The sequence below is a fragment of the Gobio gobio genome (genome assembly GCF_949357685.1).
Source record: "Gobio gobio genome assembly, chromosome: 14".
NCBI lineage: Eukaryota > Metazoa > Chordata > Actinopteri > Cypriniformes > Gobionidae > Gobio > Gobio gobio.
In genome coordinates this window covers 22,064,721-22,079,619 of record NC_137107.1, presented here as the reverse complement: position 1 = coordinate 22,079,619, position 14,899 = coordinate 22,064,721, and the positions used below count along the sequence as shown (strand labels likewise).

General features: G+C 37.5%; 1 protein-coding gene across 1 annotated transcript; it reads left to right on the top strand.

Annotated features, from left to right (window-relative positions):
* The first annotated feature begins 3,858 nt into the window (after positions 1 to 3,858).
* arl3l1 (ADP ribosylation factor like GTPase 3, like 1) lies at positions 3,859 to 12,947 on the top strand. The gene is made up of 6 exons (XM_079834666.1): positions 3,859 to 4,166; positions 4,338 to 4,481; positions 8,215 to 8,331; positions 8,426 to 8,476; positions 9,358 to 9,543; positions 12,141 to 12,947. The coding sequence occupies exons 1-6, from the start codon at positions 4,149 to 4,151 to the stop codon at positions 12,186 to 12,188; spliced, it is 564 nt and encodes a 187-aa protein (XP_079690792.1). The 5' UTR covers positions 3,859 to 4,148; the 3' UTR covers positions 12,189 to 12,947.
* The last annotated feature ends 1,952 nt before the right edge of the window (positions 12,948 to 14,899 follow it).

Genomic DNA, 14,899 nt, shown 5'->3' with positions numbered 1-14,899 from the left:
TGAGATGGACTTTGTAACGACGTCTTTAGTACCTTTTAAGGGTCTTGAGAGTGAACCGTGCATTGTGCCAATGGAGGCCTTTCAGAGCCATCAGATTTCAACTAAAATATCTTCAATTGTGTTCCGAAGACGAACGGAGGTCTTACGGGTGTCGAACGACATGAGGGGAAGTCATTAATGACAGAATTTTCATTTTTGGGTGAACTAACCCTTTAAGTTCAGTTATTAAGTTATTTCCTCATTTTGTTCCCACCCCAATCATATCATATCTCAGAGGGCACCAAAAAAGGTCCCTCGTTATGTACAACAGCTCCTAAATGGAACCCTTCTTATTATATAAAAGTTTGATCAGGACCAGTCCTATAGACCTTCAGCAGTTTATTGTCAAAGGGAGACTGTGATTAGTGGGGAGCTTCGTGAAGTTAAGTTTTTTCCGCACAAATGTGTCCAGTCAGTTGTCCAAACTGCCCAAAGCAGGTCCAGACCGGAAAACCATCCAGAACCAGTTCTGTTTTGCGTCACCAAAGCTCCTTCTGTTCTGCGATGGTCGACACCTGTTCCTCTCAATTCATCAGTGCAGCAGTCCGTGCGGCCATAAGCCCCGTTCACCATCTCACTCTCCCTCGCCTCTCACAGCTGGAGAGATGAGCTCAGCCAGCAACAAAGGCATTTGTGTTACTGTTTGTCTGAGGAAAAAGCAAATGTAGTAATTAATGACCCGTAGCAAAAATGAAAGAAAGTGCTTGTCATGATCTTCCCCAACGTGGTTGACATATCTCCTCATAAAAAATATTGAATAATGAGTATAAGTGTATTGTTTTAGAATGACAGTGATGCCCTTAAATTGGATACAGTCACATGAGCTAACTGCTTTAACCCTTAAATGCATGAATGTTTCGCCAATCATTATTTCACGAGTTTGTGTGCCCGTATAATCTTAGTGAAAGTGGTAAACAGATTTGGCTTACTGTCTGCTATAGAGGGGCCTATAACAGGCAAAACTGTACAAAAGGAAGAGCAGGGGAGGAGGGATGCCGCAGGAACTAAAAATGGGAAGAGGTAAGCTGCTGGTTTTATACCTTGGTATTAATTGGAAGATTAGATGGGCGTACTCCTCCCGAAATTACGTTTAATAACTTTACTACATATTTTCGGGTCTTTAGCGACCTGGATCTATATTTAACACGGATGGATCTCTACCTGTCGCGATAATATAAAACTCTCCTGATATTAGAGCAACAATTACAGAAGAATAAAATAAAGCATTTTGTTAGCTTTTGGAGCTCGGACGGGTTCAGTTTGAGCAGATGTTTTATACCATCATCACTGTCCTCGTCGGGGCTCATTTCCCAGTACATTCAGCACCTGGCTCATATTCGCCATCTCAAATATATTCTCAAAACTATCATTTTCAACATTTTCAGAATCAATATTTTGATTGCCGATAGCTCTTTCACCAGAGCCATTTCAAGTTTTGCTGATGATATTTTGTATTCTTTTGTTTTCTGCCTGCTGTAACTATGAGTAAAACGTCACTTCATTGTTGTGAATCAGACATCTTGTAGAATTAATGTGAATTGCACTTATTCAGTCATCAAAGATTCAATTATTGTTGTGCAAAAAAATATATACTTGCACTACACCTTGGGTCGCTAGTGACCCTATACGATTTTTACACAAATAATTGGGAAAACCAGCTTTCTTTTATAAATGTTTTTCTTGTTAGATTATTTATAACGTATTGATTGAGGAATACTAAGAAGGATGATGTCTAACTAAGGATTGTGATTATATTATGATTGCAAAATATAAAGCCTGCTATATGTTTTCAATAAAGACCCATTTAAACTATATAAATGGAGCTGGGGGTGAACACTTATGAAAATTATATTAATGAGATCTCATTTATGATTTTGTTCTTTCCCAAGGGATCAATTAATATTAAATGAGTCAACACATTTGTGACTAGTAGACTAATGTAATCATGAATACTCAAAGTAATGTAATTATTGCTAATGATGTCAAAATTAGCATGGTAGAGATTTTTGGAAATGACAGAGACACTAACTATCATCATAGAATAGTAATATCTCAACTCTCAAAGTTTCGCTCATGATAAGACGGATGGCAGTAAGAGTGGTAACACAAGAAGCAGCTCCATAAACATCTCTGGAACATCTCTGGAGGAGTTTGTTGGTCATTCAGTAATTGGTTCCTAATCCCCCAGAATATTATGGAATCCCTACAGGAGCAAAAAGCCAAAAAATAGAGTTCAGTACGTCTGCAGAGCCATGATAAGGACCTTCGGGATGCACCAGGAAACTCACCATTGTGAGTCTGGATTCTGACTGCTCTATGGAAAGAGATGCTCCCCGCTGCTTTCATTAACAGGGAGAAAGGAACATTGTGGCTCTTTGGCATAATACAAAGGGAGGGGAGGACCGGTTTTAATCCCTAGAAAGTGTTCCTGCAAGAGAAAGATGTAGTCTTGATGTTGGCCTCTATTTGCTACGGAAACACATCTGAAGCCTTATCTGCAGGCTTGTATACTGTGGTCTATTGCAGAAAGGGAAAGTAGCCTAGCTTTAAAGATTCAATATGAAGTTTATAAAGACTCTCTATTTCAAGGACTGCAAGAGAACCAAATATGCAGGGAGATAACTGTTTTTGACACTGGAACTATAGTGGAAATGTTTGCTAGTTTACTTCAATGCAGGATTATTATTCGACAGTTAACCGGAAACTAGACACAAAAAATGGCATAAAGTAACTTTTAAACTAGTGTTTTGTAATTACCTTAGCTATAAATGTCATGCGACATAATTCAGGAGTCGCAGGAATATGATGCCATGACGACACTGATTGGCTGACAACATCATGAGGACACTCAAGAGTCTGAAGCTCTCCATCTCTGCATTAATACACATAAAAGTCAGATTAACTTTGTTATCTGTTATCTTAAAATTGTCCCTTATCTCATTTCCGACAAATTATGTTTGTCAGAATATGGCTTCATTTAACACAGTTACTTTTGTTTTAGTCCGAGGTGAAAACCACTTCCATTTAGAAACTATGTACTAATTTAACCTTCATAAGAGTTTAACTGATGGCTAAATGTCAGTTGTTTCAGTTGTCATAAAAAAATACAATCTTGCCGTTTGACCCTCTATAAAGATATACGTGGTTCAACAGTTTTATGTGTCTTGTATTATACAACACTGTCACTGTCATGACGAAAGCGATCCACTAGATGTTGAGGTCCACCAACAAACCCTCAGAGACAAACAAAAAAGCACCCATAGACTACAACCACTGCTATAGGAAACCATTTGATGGTGTAACTGTCCTAGAAAGAACTTCTATCCAAATAAAGAGTCTGAAACTCTTCACTAGCACCTGTCCTGAGTAATACACAAAAAACATTACACATTAATAATACACATAAAAGTCAGGTTTACTTTATTATCTGTTATCTTAAAATTGTTCCTACTCACATTCTAGCCTGTAGAACCCTAATTTCAAATATGCACACTACTGACCTCTGCTGTATGGGAGAGGTAATGTGATGCTGCATTCAATAAGACCACTCTGTCTTAAACAACAAGACGTTTTGAAACTGACATGAGCTCTTACCTCATTTTATTTTCTTGGGTATGTTTGTGCTTTTAACTTCTTGGTCCATAAATCAACTAGTGTGATGAGAAGGCCACCCAAGCTTGCACATGTTAAGGGATAGGGAGGGGGAGACAACATAGTGAATCCTGGAAGAGAGCACAGAGAGAGTCTCAAGAGGCCTATCCTGAAGCAGGTGGTGGTTAAGGATAATCCAGGTAAGTCTTTAATGCTGGAGATGTGCTGGAGGAGACGAGTGGAGGAGAGGCGGGCGGAGAGATTGCTAATTGTGTCCTACTAATCCATCCCCTCCCCCACCTCAACATCCTCCCCTGTGTCACATATGAGGAAGGCCAGGCACATAGAGAAGCAAAGGTACTGCAACGTGAAGAACAGACATTCTGAGGGAAGAGGACCCAAGAAAGAGTGGACCAATAAGAAAACCCAGCACTTACCTGGATATTTGCCACATAGAATGTAGCTGCGCCTTTCCATCTCTTTCTGCATTCTCTTCCTACCACGAAATTCACGGCACCATGGGAGAAGTCCAGAAGGTAAATTTTTCAATCTGCCGGAAGGGCCTATTTGAAAGTTCTTTGGAAGAAATAATCTTTTTTTAATGTTATGCACATCATTGTGATGGATTAGAGATCTCATGGATGTACCTGCAACTTCAAATTAAACTATTTAATCAGATATTTTAGGCACAAATGCTTGTTTTCTAGGGTTTGTTTTCAGTCATTGAGAAGTTAAAGGGCACTACAGAGCAAGAGCTTCGGATAGTCCTTCTCGGTCTGGATAATGCCGGAAAAACCACTTTGTTAAAGCAACTTGCTTCCGAAGATGTGAACACCATCACCCCGACTCAGGTGAGAAGGGCAGCTGTGAGGAGCTTTCAAAGCATTGGATTTTTTACACTTTCTTAATATGCTAGTTCAAAAAAAGTGTTACGACACATGAAGTTATGAAAGCAGCGCAGTCCTCTGACATTACAGAATGTACATTCACTGCTTATCCAACTATTGAATGATGTGTTATGACTGGCAAAACTCATGAAAAATTCTGTCTAATTTGAAAGATGTGAAGTTAGCTAGTGTGTCATGCTAACACATTTATAGCACTTTTTTAGTGTTTAACAAATCCAGCAGAAATATTCTCAAAGCCTTCGACAGTTACACTTCAGTTTAAATACCACAGTGATCTGGAAATGTTCAGGCTAAAGTCATTCTTTGGCATAAAACCAATAGCTGCATCTTGTATGACACTAGACTGTACATCCAAAATGAATGAATCAGGTTAATCAGTAATAAAGAGGGCAGACTGTGGACAAATAGTACTGTGAAAAAAACCCTTTTGACAATGGGGATAACTTTTTGAGGGGTTAGAAATATGAAAGCTTATGAAAGTGAGATGGCATTTAAAATAGGATATATAATCTAAAATATTTCATCAAATGTAATAAGGAATAAAGTCACAAATATGAGAAATAGATTGACCATTAAAATCAATTCACAATTGTGAGATATAACATCACATTAAAGCTACACTGTGTAACTTTTTTAGTTTATTCTTAGCTAAAAACACTTAGCTCTTTCAAAAACATATGTGCTCATTAATGTACATTTACTTCTTTCAAGTAATAAAGTATTCTCGTAAGTTTATAATATGCCATTGAAAATACATACGGGTGAGGGGTTCGAACGCCATGTTGCCCCTCCATCTTGAAAGTACATTAGCCAAAGAGGGACATACCCGTAAATTCAAGCTTCGCCTTTCGCGTTTTAACACTCGATGCCACCGTGTCGAATGTGGACGAGGTCGAACTGGAAGCCATATTAATCTTGGACTAAATCGGCCACCGTAGGAGTTAAAACGAAATCAGAATTGAGAGGAACAGAAACTAATATTCACTGGATGGTCATAAACCTTTTCACCGCAAGATGGGGGAAAATATCACACAGTGTAGCTTTAAGACATATTAAGACACAATTATGAGAAATTAAGTCTCAATTACCTTTGTTTTAGTCTGAGGTGCAAACAGACTTCCATTAAAATATTTATATATTATTGTTAATATTGTTATTAAAATTAAAATATAAAAGTACTATTAAAATGTAAATAAATAAATTATATAATTGGTAATTCAATCAATTCTTTGCAAAACACACAATAATATAATATATATTTGCAATTTATAATTTGTTGATTTTTTTTTTTTTATTCTGAGGTGAAAACCACTTCCATTTAGAAACTATGTACTAATTTAACCTTCATAAGAGTTTAACTGATGGCTAAATATCAGTTGTCATCAAAAAAAATACAATCTTGCCCTTTGACCCCCTATAAATATATATACGTGGTTCAACAGTTGTATGTGTCTTGTATAATGCAACACTGTCACTGTCATGATGAAAGCGATCCACTAGATGTTGAGGTCCACCAACAACCCTCAGAGACAAACAAAAAAGCACCCATAGACTACAACCACTGCTATAGGAAACCATTTGATGGTGTGACTGTCCTAGAAAGAACTACTATCCAAATAAATGGTATAAATAGACATGATGGAATCTCAATCTTCTAAGAAAGTTTCAGTTAATAGGATCAAATGTGGTCAGTCTGGTCTACCGCTCTGTTTACTGTTGAGGGGTCAGAGAAAGAGCATGCCTTGACTGTGTGTATTAGTGCTGGTTATTAGAGAGAGTGTATCTGACGTAATAATTAATTAATATATTGATACACATTTCAAATTCATCTACCTTTGACTGACAGTATTGTCAATCAGTGAAATTGTACAGTGGTTGCAATTGATGGCTGTTAACACTAAGCATTTGGACTCCGCTGTGCACAGCTTGCTATAGTTAGGATGTTGGCACATTGTTGCTTGATTACTTAAAATATCCTGGGACCTGGATGTAATGTGAGACTATTTGCTGTTTAGCATGTGTTTTGTTAACAGCCATTATATGCTGCAGCCAGTTAAAGCTCTAAAGAGCCGAGGCCTGTGGGGAGAGAAGATCCGTCCTAAGAATAGCACCACAACAGTGTCTTTAATCCCACGGTTAAAGATTACTTAACCATAAAGTCTCAGTAGTTGGAGGCTGCTCAGGGGCAGGATAAATTTAGACTAGGAGTTTAAATACATCATGCCTCTATCTGAGGTCTTGTCAGGATTTTGGCCTAATCAAGCCAAAGATTTTATTGAATAAGAAAGTCACTCATTAAGGAAGCCAATTTCTGCTTCAGTAAATTAGGAGAAGGTAACTGTGAGGTAATTTTTTAAGTCACACTATAAGTAATAAATTCTCTAAATTCACATTATGAAATTTAAATCACAATCAGTGTTGGGAAAAGTTACTTTCAAAAGTATTGTGCTACTACCTCAAAAATAACGGTTACTTTTAATGGAAAGTAATGCATTACGTTACTTTCCACACCTGGGCTGGGCTTGCTTGTTTTTTTATAACAAAAAAGTAATATTTTGGCAAATGTAAAAGCACTTTCACACCAAAAGTAAGGAAATGCAACTTCACTCTGTGCAGTCGAGGGCACAGCTCAAATAAATCCTTTCAGCTGTGCTGCCATTCTGGTTTGCAGAAGAAAAGGACGCAGAAGAAGAATGGCTGCTTTTGAAAATGCATACTCTCTTGAGTAGCTTACTTATTTTAAATAAGTAATTACTTTGCGACAGCAAAAAAAGTATAAATATGTGTGGTATGAACGTAATCTGGACATTCGCCATCAGTGTTGGGGGTAATGCATTACAAATTACTTAAATTACGTAATCAGATTACTTTTTTCAAGTAACTAGTAAAGTAACGCATTGCTTTTAAATTTACAACAAAATATCTGAGTTACTTTATCAAATAAGTAACGCAAGTTACTCTTCCTGTCCCTATTTTGAGAGAATAATAAGGCATTGTGTGCACTGTGTAAACATGATGGTTATTGGTTATATACTCATCGCACTTGCAAAATAACTGATTCAATATTACTCAAAATTAATAAAAAAAACTGTGAAATGCAATCTCAGAATAATACGCAATTTTGGATGCTGCCTCTTCAGCAATAAAAGCAACAAAAAAAAATTTGAATCATCAAAGGTCAGCAGCAGATACATAGTTAATAAAGTGAGATTAAATCCATAAAGTATATTTGTGTAATTTAACATAGTTAATTATTGAGGGTTTGGTAATTCTGAGTTTGCATTTCACGGTTTTTAGTCATTTTAAGGAACACTAAATCTGCTTTTTGTGAAAGTGAGATGATTGAATGCTCACATTTAGTCTAGAACTTCAATAACCATCATGCTTACACAGCGCACACAACGCCTCTGCACTTTTTTTCACTCAACATGGGGAGAGGTGTCGGTCAACAAATGGGAAGTAACTTCTTGTAAATTTAAAAGTAATGCGATACTTTACTAGTTACTTGTAAAAGTAATCAGATTACGTAACATAGGGAGAAATAACAAGGTATAAAGTTAAAATTGTGAGATTTAAGTCACAATGTGACATAAAGTCACAATGACTTTATAAATCAAAAGGAAATCTAGAAAACATGTCTCCACAGCTGTATCATGTGCTGATTTTGCTCTTTCAGGGTTTCAACATTAAAAGTGTGACCTGTGATAGCATGAAGCTGAATGTCTGGGACATTGGAGGACAGAGGAAGATTCGACCATTCTGGAAAAAGTACCTGGAGAACACCGATTTATTGGTGCAGTGCTCGACAGGGACAAATTCTGAAGTTAGCGTGTGTCAAAAATCCTTTTTCTCTTTAACAGTTCTCATTCTCTCTCCCCCTTTTTTAGATCTATGTGATTGACAGTGCAGACAAAAAGAGATTTGAGGAAACAGGACTGGTAAGAATCAATCTGTGAAAATCACAGCTTCTCATAGTTTTTTCTCCTAAAAAGCATTTTATTTAATATATTTATAAGTCAAGCATTTTGGCCAAAATTGTGTTTACTTGTAATGCGCACAGGCTGGATATGTTTTGTCTTGAGGCTCAATTGAAGCAGCTGTCAGCCTAAATAAAAGGATATCCTGGGTTACTCCTAAATTAGATGAATATTTCTGTCCCTTAAGACATCTTTCAAGAAGAAAGGTTCTAAACAATCTTTTTAATGGCTTTAAACTTTGTATTGCCTATCATTAATTAGTTCCTCATATAGTGTTGAAATGCCACAGTTATTTGCCTGCATTGCATTATTTTGGGCTTGTCCCCTAACCAGAATTTAACTTCCCCTCCATAATAAATATATAAAAAGTGTTAAAATCAGGGGAGTTTTTCATTGCTCTTGCTGATGAAAAATTCTAAATATACTTAATTTGGTATTGTGCAAACAATATATTTGGTTAAGGTGGAAATGAGAAGCCAGGCAGTCTGAAGTTTAACAATCTCATTTTAAGATAATCTATTAATGTATACTAAAGAATATTATCATATTATCAGTTTTTTAAATTGTAGGTAGCAAAAGGTGCTCACTCCTACTATGATCAAAATGTACTGCACTGTATGAAAACTACATACTCCTCTGAGGATGAATACAGTGTCTAGCTGGTTTGTACACTGGGGGTCCTAAAGTTCACACTGATAAGTCATGGTCTTCGGTTCAATCTCGAGGGCACACAAAAAATCGATAATGTGAATGCGCTGTAAAGGTAAATCACTCTGGATTGAAGCATAGGCTAACCTCTATGTGGTGCTGATTACGGCACACTGACTCCTCTGTGCTGACAGGAGCTGTCGGAGCTCATCGATGAGGAGAACCTGAAGGGTGTCCCGTTGCTCATCTTTGCCAATAAACAGGACCTGGCCACAGCCTCCCCTGCCAGTGAGATTGCAGAGGGCCTCAACCTGCACACGTACCGGGACAGAGAGTGGCAGATCCAGGCCTGTTCTGCAGTATCTGGGGAAGGTGTACAGGTTTGTATATATATATATAGTGAATTTAATTTGTATCAGCTTTTTATTAAAACCTTTGAAATAACCGTATAACCATTGAAAAGTATACACACTCACCTAAAGGATTATTAGGAACACCTGTTCAATTTCTCATTAATGCAATTATCTAATCAACCAATCACATGGCAGTTGCTTCAATGCATTTAGGGGTGTGGTCCTGGTCAAGACAATCTCCTGAACTCCAAACTGAATGTCAGAATGGGAAATAAAGGTGATTTAAGCAATTTTGAGCGTGGCATGGTTGTTGGTGCCAGACGGGCCGGTCTGAGTATTTCACAATCTGCTCAGTTACTGGGATTTTCATGCACAACCATTTCTAGGGTTTACAAAGAATGGTGTGAAAAGGGAGAAACATCCAGTATGCGGCAGTCCTGTGGGCGAAAATGCCTTGTTGATGCTAGAGGTCAGAGGAGAATGGGCCGACTGATTCAAGCTGATAGAAGAGCAACTTTGACTGAAATAACCACTCGTTACAACCGAGGTATGCAGCAAAGCATTTGTGAAGCCACAACACGCACAACCTTGAGGCGGATGGGCTACAACAGCAGAAGACCCCACCGGGTACCACTCATCTCCACTACAAATAGGAAAAAGAGGCTACAGTTTGCACGAGCTCACCAAAATTGGACAGTTGAAGACTGGAAAAATGTTGCCTGGTCTGATGAGTCTCGATTTCTATTGAGACATTCAGATGGTAGAGTCAGAATTTGGCGTAAACAGAATGAGAACATGGATCCATCATGCCTTGTTACCACTGTGCAGGCTGGTGGTAGTGGTGTAATGGTGGGGGGATGTTTTCTTGGCACACTTTAGGCCCCTTAGTGCCAATTGGGCATCATTTAAATGCCACGGCCTATCTGAGCATTGTTTCTGACCATGTCCATCCCTTTATGACAACCATGTACCCATCCTCTGATGGCTACTTCCAGCAGGATAATGCACCATGTCACAAAGCTCAAATCATTTCAAATTGGTTTCTTGAACATGACAATGAGTTCACTGTACTAAAATGGCCCCCACAGTCACCAAATCTCAACACAATAGAGCATCTTTGGGATGTGGTGGAACAGGAGCTTCGTGCCCTGGATGTGCATCCCACAAATCTCCATCAACTGCAAGATGCTATCCTATCAATATGGGCCAACATTTCTAAAGAATGCTTTCAGCACCTTGTTGAATCAATGCCACGTAGAATTAAGGCAGTTCTGAAGGCGAAAGGGGGTCAAACACAGTATTAGTATGGTGTTCCAAATAATCCTTTAGGTGAGTGTATATATATATACACACACACACTATATTGCCAAAAGTATTGGGACACCCATCCAAATAATTTAATTCAGGTGTTCCAATCACTTCCATGGCCACAGGATGCTTCTACAAATATTTGTGAAAGAATGGGTCTCTTTCAGGAGCTCAGTGAATTAAAGCATGGTACCGTGATAGGTTGTCACCTGTGCAATAAATCCATTTGAGAAATTTCCTTACTACTAAATATTCCACGGTCAACTGTTAGTGGTATTATAACAAAGTAGAAGCAATTGGGAACAACAGCAACTCAGCCACGAAGTGGTAGGCCATGTAAAATCATAGAGCAGGGTCAGCACATGCTGAGGGCACACAGTGCGCAGAAGTCCCCAACTTTCTGCAGTCAATAGCTACAGACCTCCAAACTTCATGTGGCCTTCAGATTAGCTCAAGAACAGTGCGTAGAGAGCTTCATGGATTGGGTTTCCATGGCCAAGCAGCTGCATCCAAGCCTTACATCACCAAGTCCAATACAAAGCGTAGGATGCAGTGGTGTAAAGCACACCACCGCTGGACTCTAGAGCAGTGGAGACATGTTCTCTGGAGTGATGAATCACGCTTCTCTGTCTGGAAATCCGATGGACGAGTCTGGGTTTGGCGGTTGTCAGGAGAACGGTATTTTTCTGACTGCATTGTGCCTAGTGTAAAGTTTGGTGAAGGGGGATTATGGTGTGGGGTTGTTTTTCAAGGTTTGGGCTTGGCCCCTTAGTTCCAGTGAAAGGAACTCTTAATGCTTCAGCATACCAATACATTTTAGACCATTTCATGCTCCCAAATTTGTGGGAACAGTTTGGGGATGGCCCCTTCCTTCCAACATGACTGCACACCAGTGCACAAAGCAAAGTCCATAAAGACATGGAGGAGTGAGTTTGGAGTGGAGGATCTTGACTGGCCAGTCCTGACCTCAACCCGATAGAACACCTTGAATTAGAGCGGAGACTGCGAGACAGGCCTTCTTGTCCAACATCAGTGCCTGACCTCACAAATGCGCTTTTAGAAGAATGGACATGCCAATAAACACACTCCTAAACCTTGTGGAAGCCTTCCCAGAAGAGCTGAAGCTGTTATAGCTGCATAGGGTGGGCCAACTCTATATTAAACCCTACAGATTAAGAATGGGATGTCATTAAAGTTCATGTGCATGTAAAGGCAGGCGTCCTAAAACTTTTGGCAATATAGTGTATATATATATACACACTATATATTTTATGATTGTCCATGATTAGACATAAGACATTATTTTTGTCTTTCAGGATGGCATGAACTGGATCAGCAACAATATTGTAAATAAGAAGAAATGAATCTGCTCACTTTCAAGTGATATTTTGTACAATTGCTCTAATACTTCTGTTAATATAAACCACATATAAAATATTTACTTTTGAAAACTTGTTTTGTAAAAAAATAAAAATAGAGAAGAGACTAGCAGGAAAACAACAAAACAAATCATTTCCCCCTCTCTCATCTCTTATGCCCTTATGCTCTTACAGAGTTGCTCTCTGACAAGACAAGTTTCATTATAATCTGTTTATCATGATGTTGCAAGATTTGCAGCCTAAAATAAGGATGAGGCATTCATGTATCTATCACAAATATATATAGTCTTCTTCAGCTGTTTTGATAGTTGTCACACCAAATAATTATTTGTAACAGAGCAAAACTCTTGTACTTTGTGTAAGGTGATATATAAAACCTGTGTTTGTTTTTTTGTTTTTGTTTTCTCAGTATGACTGGATTTGGTAGTTTCTATATGATTATCCTGTGTGGGCATCATGTGTATGATTATGTTAAATTAATTTGTGACTACATTTTGTCTAGTTGTTAAAGATTATAAATTCTAATTCAAACAAAATCCTGGAGAAGTCATTTTTGTTTTTTTCGACATTTTCCTACATTTTTGGAAAATCTCAAATACATACCGCAAGAGTCCTGTTGTTCTAAATAACATGTCATCACAGCTGTGGTGATGTTGGAATCAACAATAAGATTGCGAGTGTGATAATTGTATACAACATTCTAATAAACAGGAAGTTAATATTGAGTACTTTACATTTTAGACGCAATATTGCTAGTTGCTTTGTTTTTGCTCCCTTCAACAAAAATAGTTCAAATCAAAATTAATTTAGTTCATTACATAGATCACCAGAAATAAATAGCTAAGCGTAGGCTATAAATTAACTACACCATGGTCACATGACTTCAACATCACAACCATTACACTTCCAACTTTTAGACTTAAAGGCACAATATGTAAGATTTTTGGATTAAAATAGCCAAAAACCACTAGAACAATGTTATATATTGTGTTAACTTGTGTACCTACATTATCCCAATGTTTAAATCCAGAGAAATAATTGGACTGTGTCCGCGTGTCGCCTATCAATGACGCATTACCCTTGATTTCCAAAGACTAGCTTTGATATATGTGACCCTGTCTGTGAAAACCCAGCTAAAGTCATTTTTTTGTCATTCGCTGTTTTATACATAAAATCATGCTACACAATGTAAAGAACATTCTGTGAAAATATAACCTTGATATCTTTAATATTGATGAGTAAGATCATGTCAAAAGTTAGCTGAATTTCGGCCTCAGAAAATCATGATTTTGAGAAATTCCAATTTTAAAATCAAGCTTATTTTTGAAATTGTAAAACATTTTAACCATTATTATTCTGATAATGTGCCATATACCAAATTAAAGCTAAGATTCTCCCATTTTCAGTGATATAGGACACATTTATGGGAAAATTCTTAGTTTTGTAAAACAAGTCTATTTATTATGATGTGCATGTCCAAAAAGCGTGAAACATTGAAACGAATGGGGGCACCACAAGAGCTTGATTTACCAAGTCAGTTTACTCTAATGATTCGTAGGCTATAACTTTATTAGTAAAATGAAATCTCAGTAGAAAATGTCATTAATAGGCCTATATATATACATTAATATATAAAACATCCATAGAAAATCTCACTGTGCAACATTTGGAGTAAATCCAGGACTAGGCCTAATGCCCTAACAAGTTAACAGGTCAGTCTCAAACTTTGTGCAGATAGTTAGTCATAACTGTGAATCTTCACTTGTCTCACAATTCGATTAGATTATGATTCATTAGGATTTTTTCATGGCTCATTGTGCTTAATAACTCCTTTAGCCTACATAAAGCACGTCCTGCACTTTATGTTCTCATTCATGCATGTTCTATTCGTATAGGTTTACAAACCGAAACCAAAACATCAGACGCAAGAGCTTTGCTTCCGAAGGACACACGCAACTTTTTTATATTAATATATAATACGGGTTCTTTATTTAGCCTACAAAAAACAGTAGGCCTATATTAATCATTATTAATTAAACTATCAGCTGTTCTGTTCTTTGCACTTCGCTTGCCGCGGCCGCCCTGTCAGAGAGCGAATTCATAAACCCAGCGCATCAGCATCAAAAAAACTAACTATTTAGACACTTAGCAGCCATTAAATGTCTTTAAAATAAGATGGATGTATAGGCAGAAGGTGGAGTTAGGAAACTAATAAGCTGTTCCTGAAATGTCGGTGATGACACAAAGAAATCCACACAGAAATCGGAACCCGGCTTAAGTCGCCGTTTTCTTGCCTTTCCCGACACTGATCTGATCCTTGGTCGTGCGGATTGATATTATGGTCTGTTTGCACTTTGTAATTGTAAAAAATAAGTTTCTGAACCGAATGATATAAGAATCAGGAGTTGTTTCTGAGTCCAAAGTAAACAAAGAGACGATTCAAATCAATATTTAAGAAGTCCACGTCCAGTATTTTTTGGTGCAAAATAATAAAACGTAGCGTCAATAAAATCATTAATTTCAGTATTTATAATATTATAAATGAAAAATTGAGTACTGCATCTCAAAGCCCTTGGTATAATCTATCATTTACAGCAATAAACACAAATTGCCTGTTTTGGTCATTTTTATGGCTATGACTACTTTGATGCTCTATATCTCCTAATTAGATTATGTGACTTTAGCCGGGGTTTCAC

Excerpts from the sequence above, each read along its gene's own strand:
- arl3l1 (XM_079834666.1), top strand. Across the intron at positions 4,482-8,214 it reads ACACCATCACCCCGACTCAG|GGTTTCAACATTAAAAGTGT; the intron begins GTGAGAAGGGCA and ends TTGCTCTTTCAG. Across the intron at positions 9,544-12,140 it reads TATCTGGGGAAGGTGTACAG|GATGGCATGAACTGGATCAG; the intron begins GTTTGTATATAT and ends TTTGTCTTTCAG.